Below are 16,008 nucleotides of genomic sequence, written 5' to 3'. Positions count from 1 at the left end.
GAGCTGGGCGTGCGCCCTTGCTTCGTGCCCTCAACCAGTATGGCGCAGCCACGGGCGCGCCGCGGGGAGGCCGTGCGAGTCGGGCGGTTCCGACGCCCGCGCTGAGCCGGGGAGGGGGGGCTGGGGACGCCCGTGCGGCCGGTGCGTCTGCCCTCAGTGAGGCGGGGCGCGCGGCGGACGCCCCCGGGCAGGGGCGGGAGTGGTGGAGGGCCGGTGGTTGGCTGTGAAAGGGGCGGTGAGCGAGGTGCTCCGGTCTCAAGGCGAGGCTTGGCCTCCCGAGCAGAGACGGGGGGAAGCGGCGGCGGCAGCGGCGGCCCTTGGGCCGGCTGGTGAGGCGATGGCGGCGCCAGCCCCGGGGCCTGGGGCAGCCTCCGGCGGCGCTGGCTGTAGCGGCGGCGGCGGCGGCGGCGGCGCGGTCGGCGGCTCGGGCTCCGGGTCCTCGGGGGTAGGGGGCCGGCTGCCCAGCCGGGTGCTGGAATTGGTGTTCTCCTACCTGGAGCTGTCCGAGCTGAGGAGCTGCGCCCTGGTGTGCAAGCACTGGTACCGCTGCCTGCACGGTGATGAGAACAGCGAGGTGTGGCGGAGCCTTTGCGCCCGCAGCCTGGCAGAAGAGGCTCTGCGCACGGACATCCTCTGCAACCTGCCCAGCTACAAGGCCAAGGTGAGGGAGCCCCGGGCCACGCCGCTGCCCACCAGTCCCGCTTCTCTGCGCCGCTCTCAATCTCAGTGCTTCTCATCTAAGCTCTGACTCAGACACCTCGCCTCACCATCCCGCCTTTGCACGGCTGCAGTCAATACCTTACCTCACCTCCCCCCTCCATAAAGATCTCTTCTCTTTGAAGTTTGGCTTCTTAACCCACCCCACTTCCGTGATGCACTTTTTAAAGGACCAGATAGTTTGCAATTCCTGGTTTCCATCACTCATTCCACTTTCCGCAGTCTTCTCCTATAAAGACAGCCCCCCCATTATTGTACTTTTAAATACTTTTATCCTATTTTTTATTAGATCATCTCAGCTGCCTTCACACCGACTTAGTTTCTAAGATCTTTGCTTTCACCCCACGTTCACCTCACCTTTTCTAGGCTCTGATTTTTAACTGTTTTTCCCCTATTTTCTCCCAAGTTCTCTTTAATTCCCTCCATTATATTTCAGCCTTGTAAGGGAGTGTAGTGTGGTCCTAGAAATTCTGCTAACTTTCAAGATACAGGCTTTAATAGAACATCCCCTTCTTCCCCTATGGGCACTTCTTAACCGTCCTAATGCTGCCTTGTCCCACTATTACTGGCTACTTCCCTGCCAACTTTTTCATAGTTCCACCTTGATGGTGTGCCTCTTTTCCATTTGCCATCTGACGTGCTGATTCCGGTTTTGCTGCCTTTTTGCCTCCTAGATTCTTGGGCATATTCCTGCCTTCTTCACATACAAGTAAAAAATTCAAGTAACAGGTAATGGTAGGGCTGAGAAGATTCTTCAGGCAATGTAATCAAAGGCCTGGAGCTTGAACTCAGTTGGATGGATAACAGCTATTCAGTATAGCAGTTACTGGGAGCATATATGAGAGAGGATGAAGTCTGCCCTAGAATGTGGTAAACATAAAAAAATACATTAATAACTGAAAAGGGTAGATACCCTAATTTGAAAAACTAGACTGCCAAGGAGGGGAGTCAGAGTAAGAAGTAAATTTTTTTGTTTTTGCAAGTGAAGTAGATGTAAAATTTATTCTTCTGTAATAAAGGAGGTTTTCGTTTAATACGGTAAGGAATATTGCCATTATATATGTCAGTTACTAAATTTTCTAGTAAGTGAAGTAACATGTTAATTCACTAGGACAGTGTTTGTACATGGTGGATGCTCGGTGGATACTAGTTGTAATTTACGTAGTAGAGCACAGAACATTGCAGTTTTGTCCTACTTTCCCTAAAAACAGGTAGGCTTCATACATTTTATTTAGTTTTTATTTTTTTATAAAGTTTATTGTTTTTACTCATTTTCAACTAAGACCTTTTTGTAATTGGTCTGTAATAGATACATTTACATGAGTAAAGATTCATATAACAATATGTGTTAGGTAATGTGTTCATGTGAGTCAACATGCAAAAGAAGCAAAATACTATCAGCAAAATGTCTTCCTTTTGCCCTTGTCTGCTGGCCACCCAGCTTAGTTTCCCTTCTTGGAGGCAACCTGTGTTACCTGTTTCTTTTGTATCCTTCCAGAGATATTTTAGGTTTCTTAAGTTTTTAACACTTTGTATGTCTTCCTACCACACCCGTGATAGGTATTGTAAATTTGTACTAATCATATGTTCGTTCAGATGTTGCAGAACTTTTCTTGAATGTCTTGAGAATAAAAGGATTAATTCAGAAGAACTCAGATACCTTAGTAAGGAAGTCCTTAGTCAAGTAGAGAGGAAAAATGTATAGAAATAACTGACACATGATGGAAATTGCTCCTATTAGAGATATTATGTTCAAATACAGTATATGCTGAAAGTATATATATTCACACACAGTAGAATTTCAGGGAAAGGAGGGATATACAAGTTTAGTGGAGGTTTGGAGAAGGTTTGAGGTTAGGATTATATTCGAGCTGAATTGTAAAGATAGGGAGGACTTGAACATTTTACTAAGAAGAAATACCCTGGGCGAATGCAAGACAAGAGGGAAAAAAAGGCTTTGTACAGCATATATTTTTATTTTTAAAAATGTGAGTGCCAGGCACTGTGCTCAGTTTTGCAAATGCAATGGCGAATAAAAACAGACACAAAACTCTTATGGATGCCTTGCTTATGGAGCTTGCAGTTTATTGGGGGGGAGGATAGATACTAATCAAATAATCACACAGTTATAAAATTGCATCTGTGGTAGGTGCAATGAAGGAGTACTCTGAATGTCAGTAATGGAGGATTTGACCTAGGTAGGGAGGTCAAGGAAGGCTTTCTTTGAGGATAATGCATGAAGTGAACCCTGGATAGTAAGGCCAAGGGGAGAGAAAAGAGCCTTCCAGGAGGGAACTTGATGAATATGAGGGATAGAAAACACATCAGTGTGGCTGGGTCATAGAAAGCAAAGGTGAGACAGGTTTGAGAGAAGATGGAAAAGGTGAACGGAAGCCAAAGTATAGAGAAGCCATTTTGAATTGTAAGCAAGAGGGGGTTAGGGGTGTGGGGATTGGTGATGTGATTCTTTTTTTTTTTTTTTTTTTTTGCATTTTTCAGTGGTTATTTCTGACTTCAGTATGGAGAACAGTTTGGAGGAGGACCTTAGAAATATGGGTAGATCAGTTAGGAAGTGGGTAGTGTAGGAGATGGGGGAGAAATTTAGGAAAGATTTAGGAAGTAAAATCTACAGGACTTGGCAGTAAATTTGAAATAGGGGTGAGGGAGAGGGAGGTGCTAAGAATGACTCCTAGATATCTGGCTTATGTAATTACAGGAATCACCTGGGCTAGATTTAGGAGGAATAGCAATGAGTTCAGTTTTGGTAAAGTAGAATTTACAGTGTTTTTGAGACATCTGAGAGATTTCAGATAGGCAGCTGTTACAGTTTAGAGCTTAGAGGAAAGGCTAAAGATATAAAAGTGTCTAGTGAGATTGAATTGAAGAAGTGGGGAATATGATTGTAAAGGTAAGTTGAAACTAGAAATATCATGGATGTTCTTGGCTACAGGCTTCAATGTGTAGTTTGGGCTTTGTACTACCATTGTAACCACAGAAGTTTGAACAGAGGAGTGACAAATAAGAGCTGTGTTTTAGAAAAGCTATCCCATAAGATGAATTGGACAGAGTAGGGGTTGGTACCTATGCCAGAGGTACTTAAGACCTGAACAAACATATAGAGGAGAGGAGAGGATGGCTGGGAGAGCTATCGCAGAGAAGAAGTTAACATAAGTGAACAACTGACTGGGAGTGAATGAGGTGAAGAGGAAGAGTCAGATAGCATTTCCAGGGAGCCTGTGTAACCAAGAGGAGGATGGGAAGAGGTGTGGGAGAGCATAAAACTGGAAAGTGGAGTTGCCAGTCTATTTAGGATTTGTCTTCTTTTTAAAATTTCATATTTTACATGTCACCAAGGAACGTCAATTATTCCAGTCATGCTTAGCATCTAACTATAATATATTCTCTAACTTTCAGACCTAGATCCTAAAGTAGGTCTTAAAGTTGTTTGTTATAATGTAAAATTTAGGTTGTGCACAAGACTGAGACAGGAACTGTGGATTGTTTTTATTTATTAATTTGGGTATGTATTTTTCCATTTCACTTGAATTTTTCAGATGAAAAATTATCAAAAAATTATTGAAAAGATAAGGACACTTAACACAATCACAATGTTAGTATCAATAAAGTATAAAGAAATTAACAATAATTCCTTAATACAAACATTAGTGTTTCCTGCTGTTTCATAAACGTCAAATGTTATATTTTTAATTTTCAGTTGATTTAATCAAGATCTAATAAGGTTCTCGTGGTAAACAGTTGATATGTATCATCTCTTAAGGCTATTTAGGCCAACAAATTCAACTTGCATCTCCCCTAACTCCCATTTCTGCACCTTATCTGTTGACAAAACCAGGTTGTTTACTCTATTGCCCTCAGTCTGGACTCTGTAGATTTCATTCCCCTAGTGTTCCTTAACATACCCTTCTGTCCTAGACTGAGGGAAGCGTGATCAATTTAGTAAGATTAGTGTTGTTCTTGTTCTTGTTGTTTTTCAGTATATTTTCTCCTAGAATCAAGTGGTTGAGTTGGATACAGACTTTTTTAAGGTTCGGTTTTTTTGTGTTTTTTTTTGTTTTTTAAAGATTTTATTCTTTTATTTGTCAGAGATGAGGGAGCACACGCACAAGCAAGGGAAGTAGCAGAGGGAGAGGCAGTCTCCCCGCTGAGGAAGGAGCGTGATGTGGGACTCAATCCCAGGACCCTGGGATCATGACCTGAGCTGAAGGCAGATGCTTCACCGACTGAACCACCCAGGCATCCTGGGTTGGATACAGACTTAAATGTTGTTTGGTGCCAACTATGATGGATAAGAATTTAGGAGAGAGAAATCGGGGATTGGGTGGTCGTGGTTAGAATACCTTCATAGAGCTGACAAGACTATATCTGGTTGTAGAGGATATAGGGTATGTTGGAGGAGGAAAGCAGGTGTATTAAAGACAGGGACAACAACATGAAGTTAGAAAGAGAAGTAGGAGGAACCAGACCTGGAAGGCTTTGAAAGCCAGGAAGAATAATTCACAGTTGATATGGTAGTTAATATGGGACCATCAAAGGTTATTGAACTGAGATGAAATGTAATAAAGGTGCTCTTTTAGAAGATAGGTCTGGAAAGAATTTAGGTAGAGAGTTAAGGACAGTTCTGGAGAGTTTAAGGGGGCAGAAGTAGGATAGTCACCGGAAAAGAGTACAGCAGAGAAAGATCAGTCCAGAGTAATAGGAAGAAGTCGTAAAAGTTTGAAGAAGAGGCTGGCAACAGTGTCTTTGTGACAGAAGAAGGATAGAGAAAAAGCAGTTGGTATTTATAAGAATTGGGGAATAGGCATAGGTAAGTAGTAGTTAAATATTTTATAATGAGACTTTTATAAAGTATGTTATATTTTAGTTGTTAAACCCTCTTGAGTCTTTTAATACTTAATATTTTGGGGATATTTTACTCCCCCATTTAATCTTATGTTCTGATTTTTTCTGTGCTTAAAAGTGTGTTATAATAGGAACAGATAGGAAAAAATTTAGAAATACTTAGTATTACAGCCTCCAAAGTGAAGCAGGGGTTTTGTTTTGTTTTTTTTTTTGGTCTCTGCCCTGCAGTGCAACATTGAAGCAGTGGCTAATAGTAACTGAACACTGGATGAAGGGATACCTGACTTCTCTTTGGGATTCTTGCTCTAACTAGCTGTTGATTTTAGGTCTGTGTCCTTATCCCTGTGTTGCACTAGGTCCCTCTGAGCCCTTTCTAAGGCTGAAATCTATGATTCTGGAGTTGGTGGCTCAGGTTATCTAAAGCAATAGGACCTACCTAGCCTTTGGCTGCTTTGAGGTAGTTTGAATAAAATAAAGAAAGGATTTTCAGAAAACATACAAATCACTTTATTTTTTCTCCCTCCCCCAAATCAAAAATTTTAAATTATTAAAGCATGAGAAATGTTTACTATTTGTACAGAGTAGAAATTTTCATACTGTATTTTGGAAGCTTAAGAAACTGATTAGTGAAGGTCAACTAATCTGTCCTTTCAATGGTGGCTGCTCTTAATGACTATCTCTTTATAAATTCTAGTGTTTGAAATTAGATGCTATTTATGGGGTTATTTGATTTGCTAAGATGAGAGTGGTGCTTTCTCAATGTATGAGTAATAACTAGCGAGGAAGCTGAGGATCTAACATAGTTTGTGGTTATTAAAATTTTTTCATAAACTTTAGAACTTCGATAGAGAACTAAGTTCTCTATTAAAATATTTTTATGACAGCATTGCCAACATGAAAACTATACATCCCTTAACTTTTTGATATAAAAATACTAAATATAAATAAGACTAGAGAAAATAGTTTAAGGAATCTCCCAAACCTGTCACCAAGCTTTACCAGTGATTAATTCATGGATAGTCTAGTTTCATGTTTACCCCATCCACTTTCCTACTCCAGCCCTGGATATTTCAAAGCAATTCTGAGATATTGTCATCCATAAACATTTCAGTATTATCTCTAAAATACAAGGATTCTTGTGTATATTTTTCGATATTTTAAGAAATTGATTTAGAGAAATTATACTATAGTTCAGAATTTTGATCAATAATGAAATAATGTGACTTAAATATATATGTATCACTTCATTGTTTAAAAACATGGAGCTTAAAGTCCTAAAGTTTGCTAATTTTTTTTTTTTTTTTAAGAGAGAGCACACAGGAGTAGGGGTGGGGAGTGGGGAGAGAGAGAATCTAAGCAGGCTCCACCCCCAGCATGGAGCCCAACCCAGGGCTCAGTCTCCCGACCCTGAGTGAGATCAAGAGTTGGATGACCCTGGGATCAAGAGTTGGACATTTAACCAACTGAGCCATCCAGGTGCCCCTAAAGTTTGGGTATTTTTTTAATGTTTAAGAAAAATCAAATTTCTATTTCTTTGGTCTGTTTTTCATCTTTTCAGGTACGTGCTTTCCAACATGCCTTCAGCACTAATGACTGCTCCAGGAATGTCTACATTAAGAAAAATGGCTTTACTTTACATCGAAACCCCATTGCTCAGAGTACTGATGGTGCAAGGACCAAGATTGGTTTCAGTGAGGGCCGCCATGCATGGGAAGTGTGGTGGGAAGGCCCTCTGGGCACTGTGGCAGTGATTGGAATTGCCACAAAACGGGCCCCCATGCAGTGCCAAGGTTATGTGGCATTACTGGGTAGTGATGACCAGAGCTGGGGCTGGAATCTAGTGGACAATAATCTACTACATAATGGAGAAGTCAATGGCAGTTTTCCACAATGCAACAATGCACCAAAATATCAGGTGAGAAACTGGGTACTTTCCATTTGTGGGCCTTTGTGAAATCATGCCTTGATTTGTTTTAAATATACAAAATTTTATATAGCAGCTTTATATGTCTTTTTGGTAATTTAAAAATAAATACTGTAACTGGCCTTTCTTTGCTACTCTGATAATCTTTTAGTATTTCCATATTTGTTTCCTGATACATATTTGACCTTGAGCAATCTGTCTTTGCTCTAAATTGGGAGTTGGCAAACTTTTTTCTGTACAGGGTGGGTTGTAAATATTTCAGGCCTTGTGGTCCATGTGGTCTCTGTCACAGCTATTCAATTCTGTTGTACAAAAGCAGCCATAGATGATATATAAATGAGTGAGCGTAACTGTGTTCCAGTAAAACCTTATTTATGGTCTGCAGGCAAGTTTTGGCCCAACGACCATAGTTTCCCCACTCGTGCTCTAGATTGTCATCTTTCCTATGTCATGACACGTCCAAATGTACTTTTTCTGGACTTCTTACTCCCACAAATGCACACGCACATGAGCACGCATACCCTCTGCTATTCATTATCTGTGGATTCAAAGCCTCTGGAGGTATCAATGATTTCTATAAGACAGGTAAATTGCGGCAACCTACTGCATTTTTTAATTCTTTTCATCTTAGCTTTATGCCATACTTGGGGTCAAAATTACAGTTCCTATTTGTAAAAGCTATATGATTACCATAGAGTCAGCTGAGTTTAAAACACAATCATCTGATAAGAAATTGGAAGTTTTGGGGCGCCTGGGTGGCGCAGTCGTTAAGCGTCTGCCTTCGGCTCAGGGTGTGATCCCGGCGTTATGGGATCGAGCCCCATATCAGGCTCCTCCGCTATGAGCCTGCTTCTTCCTCTCCCACTCCCCCTGCTTGTGTTCCCTCTCTCGCTGGCTGTCTATTTCTGTCAAATAAATAAATAAAATCTTAAAAAAAAAAAAAAAGGAAGTTTTAAGGAATTACAGACTTAAAGACAAGGAATATTATAAAAGTCATTTCATAATTATAAAAGAGTTAATCAGGGAGGGAGATATAACAACTGTGTAAACATATATGCACCTAATAACAGAGCTCCAAAACACATGAAGCAGAAACTTACAGAACTGAAAGAAGGAATAGATAAATTAGCAAATATAGGGGCGCCTGGGTGGCACAGCGGTTAAGCGTCTGCCTTCGGCTCGGGGCGTGATCCCGGCGTTATGGGATCGAGCCCCACATCAGGCTCCTCCGCTATGAGCCTGCTTCTTCCTCTCCCACTCCCCCTGCTTGTGTTCCCTCTCTCGCTGGCTGTCTCTCTCTCTGTCGAATAAATAAATAAAATCTTTAAAAAAAAAAAAATTAGCAAATATAGTTGGAGATTTCAGTACTCTTTGTTTTTAAGTCTATTTTGTCTGATGGTAATATAGCAACTTCAACTTTCTTATGCTCACTATTGCAAGGTATCTCTTTTTCTCCATTCTTTTATTTTCAATCTGTCTTTGTGTTTAAGATGAGTCTCCTAGAGGACATATAATTGGGTCTTTTTATCAATCTCATAATCTCTGCCTTTTGATTTGAGTGTTTAACCCATTTACATTTAATGTAGTTGTTGGGACTGCTTGATGTTGTCATTGTCTTTCGCTGAAGCTATGTTCTTGTTTAAAAAATCTTTTTTCTCTTGGGGTGCCTGGGTGGCGCAGTTGTTAAGCATCTGCCTTCTGCTCAGGGCGTGATCCCAGCGTTCTGGGATCGAGCCCCACATCAGGCTCCTCCACTAGGAGCCTGCTTCTTCCTCTCTCACTCCCCCTGCTTGTGTTCCCTCTCTCGCTGGCTGTCTCTCTCTGCCAAATAAATAAATAAAATCTTTAAAAAAAAAACAAACTTTTTTCTCTTTGTTTTTTGGATCAGATAATTCCTATTACTCCAAGTTCATAGATTCTTTCTTCTTACCATATCGATTCTTCTATTAAGCGAGGCTAGTGAATTTTGGTTATTGTACTCTTCAGCTCTAAAATTTTCGTTTGATTCTTTTTTGTAGTTTCTATTTCTCTATTGAGAATCACTGTCCATTCATCAATTTAGCTTTTGCTTTAATTCTTTGTACATATAATAACTACTTTGAAGTCTTTGCCAAATCTGACAGGTAAGCCTACTTGGAATCAGGTTTTATTGGCTGCTTTTTTCCCCCCAGAGTATGAGTTGCACTTCTCTGTTTCTTTTCATATTCAGTCATTTATAAGTTGAAAATTGGAAATTATAGGTAATACATAGTAACACTGGGATGTTTTGTTTTTAGAAATCACTTTGTTTTTCTGAAAAGTGTTGATGTTCTAGTGGGCAGTTAAGTTGCCTGGATTCTTCAGACTATAAACTCTGTCTCCCCCATGGTGTACAGCAGCTAGATCTTTGTTCAGTTTTTTTGGGGGGGGCGGGGAGAGGGTGTGGTTTGGCTTCTAGCTGCTACTTTTCCAGACTGATTCTGTGGGGATTTCCCCTGTGTCTGTGTAAGACAGTGATCACACAGTTTTTGGGCAGGTTATTCTCGGATTTGGGGGCTCATCCTCTTCAGGGTTCCTCCTCTAAAGTTTCCAGTTGTTCTGCCATCTCCCAAGTTTTGCCCTCTGACACCTAAAGTTAATAATACTTCTGCTTTCTGCTCCCTGTGCTGTAGGCATGCTGTATGCTCAATCAAAGGTGAAGCAAACTTGCAGATTTCACCAGGAGTGGTTCAGTCATCTTAGTTTCCATCTTCTGTAAAATAGGACAGATATTAGGATATTAGGATAGATGGGAGAATTGAATGAGATAATACAAATAAACCACAAAATGAATACCCAGCAAAATAATAACTTTTCATTTTTATTGTTTGTTTTGTTGGTGGCAATAGTGGTGATGGTGATTAGGATGTTCTTAGGTCCATAAAATGGGGTGAGAGTTAATCTATGATTTGGGCAAAGGAAAAAAGAAGCAGATGTTTGTAGTCGTCTGTGACAGGAAATATAATGAAGGACAGTAACAATAACAACAGGAGTTAACATAATTGGGAAGTATTAAATTCTGATTTTTGGTTGCAGATGTTAGGACTTTCTGGCCCCAAGTATATAGATGAAACAACCTTTTGTAGATGCAAATTATAAAAATAAAACATCCTTATTTGTCTGCTTACTTTTCCATGTGGGAAAATAGCCAGATATATTGTGCTTCTGCTTTAGTTTAACAGTGTTGCTGTTTTTATAACAAACAGGTGTTTCAGAGTAGTGGCCCATAAAATGACTAATAAGCTAATTCTGCATCTTTAAAATCTATAGTCAGATTTGGCTCTTCATGATTATGTAAGTTCCACAGTATGTGTAAAACTGCTTTGTAAACTTTAAAGATTATCTAAGTGTTTTCTATTATAGTAACTTTTTATTGTGATAAAAAAACCCCACAACATTATTTATTGTTTTAACTGTTTGTAAGTGTACGATACAGTGGCATTGATACACTCAAAATGTGTGTATCCATCACCACTATCTATACCTAAGAGTTTTTCATCTTCCCCAACACAAACTCTGTGCTCATTAAACAATAATTTTCCATCTCTCGCTTCCTCCAGCCCCTGGTAACGTCTATTCCATTTTCTGACTCTACAATTTGAATATTGCAGGGGTTTATTATATAAGTGGAATTGTACAATATTTATCTTTTTTGTCTGGCTTATTTCACTTAGCATAATGTTTTCAAGGATCATCCATGTTGTAGCATATATCAAAATTGCATTTCTTTTTATGGCTGGATAATACTCTGTTGTAATATAATAATTTAAAAAGGTTGTTTAGCTAGCTTTTTTTTTTCTTTTTTTGTAAAATATACCAAGTTACAGATTTTAGTAGTCAACTCCTTAAGAAAAGCCTTTAAACGAAGAGTAAATAAAATCTGGGAACTGTTTAGGGGGAACATTTAAATTTTTGTTATTAAATGTAGATCCCATCTTAAAAAAAAATTATCAAAACAAGTATTTGTGATGAAGTTGATGTATGTTGTTTCTTCTAGATGTTTCTCCTTGACCAGAAAACGTCTCTGAGCATTTTTCTAGATAACTTTTAGGATATATATTCTTTAATATTTTTAACTTGTTGATTTGTAGCTTATTTCTTCTAGCTATGTCCTTGGTGAGTTTCCTTCTAACCATCTTTTGTTGTCTGTTTGCAGATAGGAGAAAGAATTCGCGTCATCTTGGACATGGAAGATAAGACTTTAGCTTTTGAACGTGGATATGAGTTCCTGGGGGTTGCCTTTAGAGGACTTCCAAAGGTCTGCTTATACCCAGCAGTTTCTGCTGTATATGGCAACACAGAAGTGACTTTGGTTTACCTTGGAAAACCTTTGGATGGATGACAGTAGCTTTCTTGGGATGGAAGACAGAATGGAGGAGATATCTGCTTGTGGAAAGTAGAATCATGAAGTGACAGTGTCATACATGCATGCCCAAGAAACATCCTGAAAAACACATGAAATTGTTAACTGGAGAAGCAACTCTACGCAGAGATTATCTTAGTGTTTCCTCTTTGTACTGGGCCAGAAAAATCCTCAGGGTTGCAGTTGGTTGAGTGGGCAGTTGACATATGCATGTTGCAACAGATTTTGTCTCTAAGTTAGCAATGTGTCATTTCCAACTTTTAAGGTGAGATTTTAGAGATGCTATAAAAGGGATAAGATAAGGAAATAGCAAGATTTTTAAGTAGCGTGTTTGTGAAGAAAGACTGATCCTGTTTTACAACTGCCTGTTTTTTCTCCAGACCCTTTTCTCCAGCCAGCTTGACTATTAGAAAAGTATGAAACTGGTTGGGTTTTATTTAATATTTTTAATATATTGAGAAGCATGGTCTGCCTGGACTGCACTTCTCTAACAGTGAGATGTAAAATTGTGCAGCTATTTTAAAAGTTGTATATATAATAAGTGTGTAAAAAAACTGTAAAAAAAAAAAAACAGCAACAGGACAAAGGGGTTGCTTTGTTCTAGTTCAGTTTCTTAAAAACCACTACATGGTACAAAATTAGAATAACATTTAGGGAAAATTAGGTAACTACAAAGAAGAGGATTTTAAGAGGAGATGTGTAGTATTGGCTCATTTTTGCATTAATTTGGTTTACAGTTTCCATAGCTATTACGGTCTGGTATTTTTTCTTTTAACAATCAAAATTATTGTAAAGACCCCTCAGTCTCCTGGTTTAAGATTGAGGGAAGGCAAATATATTTCTAATCATACATATGTCCGTAGTAGTAATAATAATGTGCATCTTATAGTATCTGGTTTTATTTTTTGGTCTTTTGAGAAAGTGTCTCATAACAATACAGAACATTGCCATTTGCTCTTACAGGCCTCAAATATGAAAGCTGTTAGTCACAGACCTTAGGAAAAGAATTAATGGTCCTTTTATTTTATAACTTTATAATGCTGTAGATACTATAATTTTTTTTAAATGTTATATTGTTTACATCATGGCAACAAATCTAAGCCTCAAACTCGTTGTTGGGGTTATCAGGAAAATGTTTACTCACCCATCTGAAACAGTGCCAACCTGAACCCAGGTTAAGAATGTTCTTAATCTCCTTATAGATAATTGCCCCCATGGGACTTGAAATAAAATACCTTGTGCTGAAAACTTCAGGTTGGCAATATTTTGAAGGTTTCCTTGTAGAAGAGCTTGACATTAATTCTTATTCTGAGTTTTTGACGAATGAATCTGATTTCACTAATACTTTTGAATTAATAATCTAACATACCTGAGCTGAGATTTTCTTTTAAGAGAAACAAACATCATCTTTCTGTATGAAAGTGTAAATGTATGGTTTCAGATACATCTTCATGATAAGAATTGACTTGAGGCAGGTGGTTCTTTGCTTTTCAGCTTATTGCTGTGTGTAATTTTGTTTTAAATCTAATCAAATTAGGAACAGTAAGCAGCTGGCTGGGGTTCTTGGGTTGTTCCTTGAGAGTTAAGATTATCAATACTCTTACAAAACAGGGTATTTCAGTCGTGAACAAAAATTTATTTTTGCCACCTGACAGGTTTACAAATATTTATTGCGTATTTGGTATGTTGCATAAAGGTGAAATCTGTTAAAGATCCTTTTCAATATCCATGTCAAGAAGAAACCTCCTGGAAACCATATTTAATAGTACAGAGTGAAATTATATGTTAAATGTGTTAGAGAATATAGCTGCTACAGAAATTGATATTTCTTGGTGTAGAACAACTCAATTTAGCAAAGTTTAGAATTTGAAGAAAAGAACTGGTTCAGGATGAAGGTTGATAAATGACAAAACAATAAAGTCCTCTATGTGCTTGCTTTTTTTTCAGGGTGTGATATAGCCAATTCCAAGAGCTTTTGCCGAGAGTTTTGTTTATAACTTCTGTTTTGTCTTATTAGGGTAATATTCATTTGTAACAAAGTTTTGAAGGTGCTGAATGGAAAACAGAAACACATGGTTATTGCACGTTGAACCTAGACTCAAGTAATTGCCTAAATATTTAACAACAAGCCATTCTTATCTCAAAGACTTAAATTCTCTAATATGCTCATTGCAGATTTTATAAAATGGAGGTTCATGTTTAGAATGAGCATCAGGAGAATGAAGAGCCTTCATTTATAAACTGATAAATTATTTTATTATTGGAGACCAATAGTAGTTGTACAGAGAATATTAAACTGTTCGATGTTCAAGGAAAAGGAATCTCTTTCATTGGTGCTGAGAGAGCATTCAGGTAGAAGACAGTTGCATCTGAAGGTTAAGTATAAATCATCTAGACCAGTGGTTCTCGAACTTAGCTGTGCTTTGGAGTCACGTGCAGTGTGAAAAATATTTATGCTTGTGTCCCATATCCTAAAATTCGGATGTAACATGATCATAACGATATTTTTAAACTTCCTAGGTGATTTCAATATGCTGCTAAGGTTGAGTTTTAAATTCACCTTAAGTTTTCTCATCTGCAAAATTAAAAAAAAAAAATCCGTGCTCCCTCCCTTCACTACCTCATAAGCATATTGAGGGTAAAGGAGAAAATAATGGGAAAGTACTTGTATGATGGATAAAATGTGCTACTGAAAGGCAGAGTAGTATTGGTTGTATTTCAACTAAAACTATGATCAGGAAAGAAAAATGTGTAATTGAATTTATTTTGTTGACTTTGGAAACTGGGAGCATTCTCTTTGGTTCTTAACTTTAGCGAAGCATGCAGATGTGTAAACAGACAGTACTATGGTCTTTCTGTCATACTTGAGATAGGCTGTTTTAATTATCTGGTTCTATATAGGAAAGAAATATTGAGGCTTAAAGTCTGTAATGGCCAATGGCTCATAATTCATTAAAACTTTTCGTACAAGGAGTTCTGTGGTTAATATATTATTTCATAAATACCATTATTTTTTTCATTATCTGACTTGAATGTTAAGCCATTTATTTCATCTTCATTCTTATGCAAGTTTAGGTATAGATTTTATAAAGCACCGAAAGCAAGTAGGTTTTGCCTAGTTGAATACTTAAAGTCATGGCTCAGTGATTAGGCATCTTCTGCCTTTCAGATATGATTTGACCTGGGAAAGAGAGTTGCAAAAATAGCAGCCCTAAACCATATAATAGGTATTACAATTAAATTTAAGTCCCCAACCTGCTGTTTATATAGATTATAATACTAATATTTTTTGATCTTTTTAAAAAAAATAAACAGTTTTGAAGAACTAGAAATGTAAAGAGTTTTAAAGATTACTTTCTGGAAATCAACACCATCATCATCAGGACCCCTCTGAAACCCTCCTGGAAGGAACAGTCCATAACCAATCCAAATACTACCCTCATAAAGCATTCCTAATTTCTCTTGCTGAATGTAATCTTTTCTTCCTTGAAATTTCCCTATTTTTATATTTATAATTAACTCATGCTATATTACTTTATACCTTGTATAAATTTATTTATATTTATTATTTGTTGGTGTCTTATCTCCTCTAAACATCTTAGGACAGGATCTCTGATGGACTCATCTTTATGCCCACATCATCTAAGCCCAGTAGGCAAGTGCTCACATACTTGCTAAAGGAACAGAGAAAGAATTATGTAGGCCGACTAAAGCTGCTCTGAGGTTACAGACTATAACAAAAGATAAATAAGAAAGAAATTCTGTATCCTGTTGAAGCACGAAGGAAAGGGATATAAATCTGAGGCTAACAAGGAAGAAATGACTGTGAATGCATTTTAGCCATTCCCTGTTATTCTTAAATATTGATAAACTGATTTAGTTTTTGGTGTAGATTTCATATTTGTTTAGAATTAAAATTAGAATTCTGTATTTTAATTTTTTTGAAATTCTGTCGTTTTGCTTTAGTTTCCTAATAAAAAGTTAAAACATTAACCACCTGTGATTGCTTACATTTAAAACAACTTTTATATTTATTGGTCGGAAAGGAAAACTGGGGTAGCTTAGTAGCCCATTTGGTGATGGAATTTAGGTGTAAATTGCATGTATTTAATAACGGAATCCACAT

The 16,008-nt window shown here is 38.1% G+C and overlaps 1 protein-coding gene across 1 annotated transcript; it reads left to right on the top strand.

Moving 5' to 3' along the window:
* Nucleotides 1-62: 62 nt before the first annotated feature.
* Nucleotides 63-14,855, top strand: FBXO45 (F-box protein 45). Its single transcript, XM_045812604.2, has 3 exons — nt 63-661; nt 7,136-7,492; nt 11,676-14,855. Exons 1-3 carry the CDS (start codon nt 338-340, stop codon nt 11,859-11,861), a joined length of 867 nt encoding a protein of 288 aa, XP_045668560.2. The 5' UTR covers nt 63-337; the 3' UTR covers nt 11,862-14,855.
* Nucleotides 14,856-16,008: the final 1,153 nt, after the last annotated feature.

The sequence above is a fragment of the Ursus americanus genome, chromosome 4, assembly GCF_024610735.1.
Source record: "Ursus americanus isolate L20-20 chromosome 4, mUrsAme1.1.p, whole genome shotgun sequence".
Taxonomy (NCBI): Eukaryota; Metazoa; Chordata; class Mammalia; order Carnivora; family Ursidae; genus Ursus; species Ursus americanus.
This window is presented reverse-complemented; position numbering and strand designations above follow the sequence as displayed.

Coding starts and splice junctions, on each gene's coding strand:
- FBXO45 (XM_045812604.2), top strand. CDS start 338: ATGGCGGCGCCAGCCCCGGGGCCTGGGGCAGCCTCCGGCGGCGCTGGC. Junction 662..7,135: donor TGCCCAGCTACAAGGCCAAG/GTGAGGGAGCCC, acceptor TCATCTTTTCAG/GTACGTGCTTTCCAACATGC. Junction 7,493..11,675: donor ACAATGCACCAAAATATCAG/GTGAGAAACTGG, acceptor GTCTGTTTGCAG/ATAGGAGAAAGAATTCGCGT.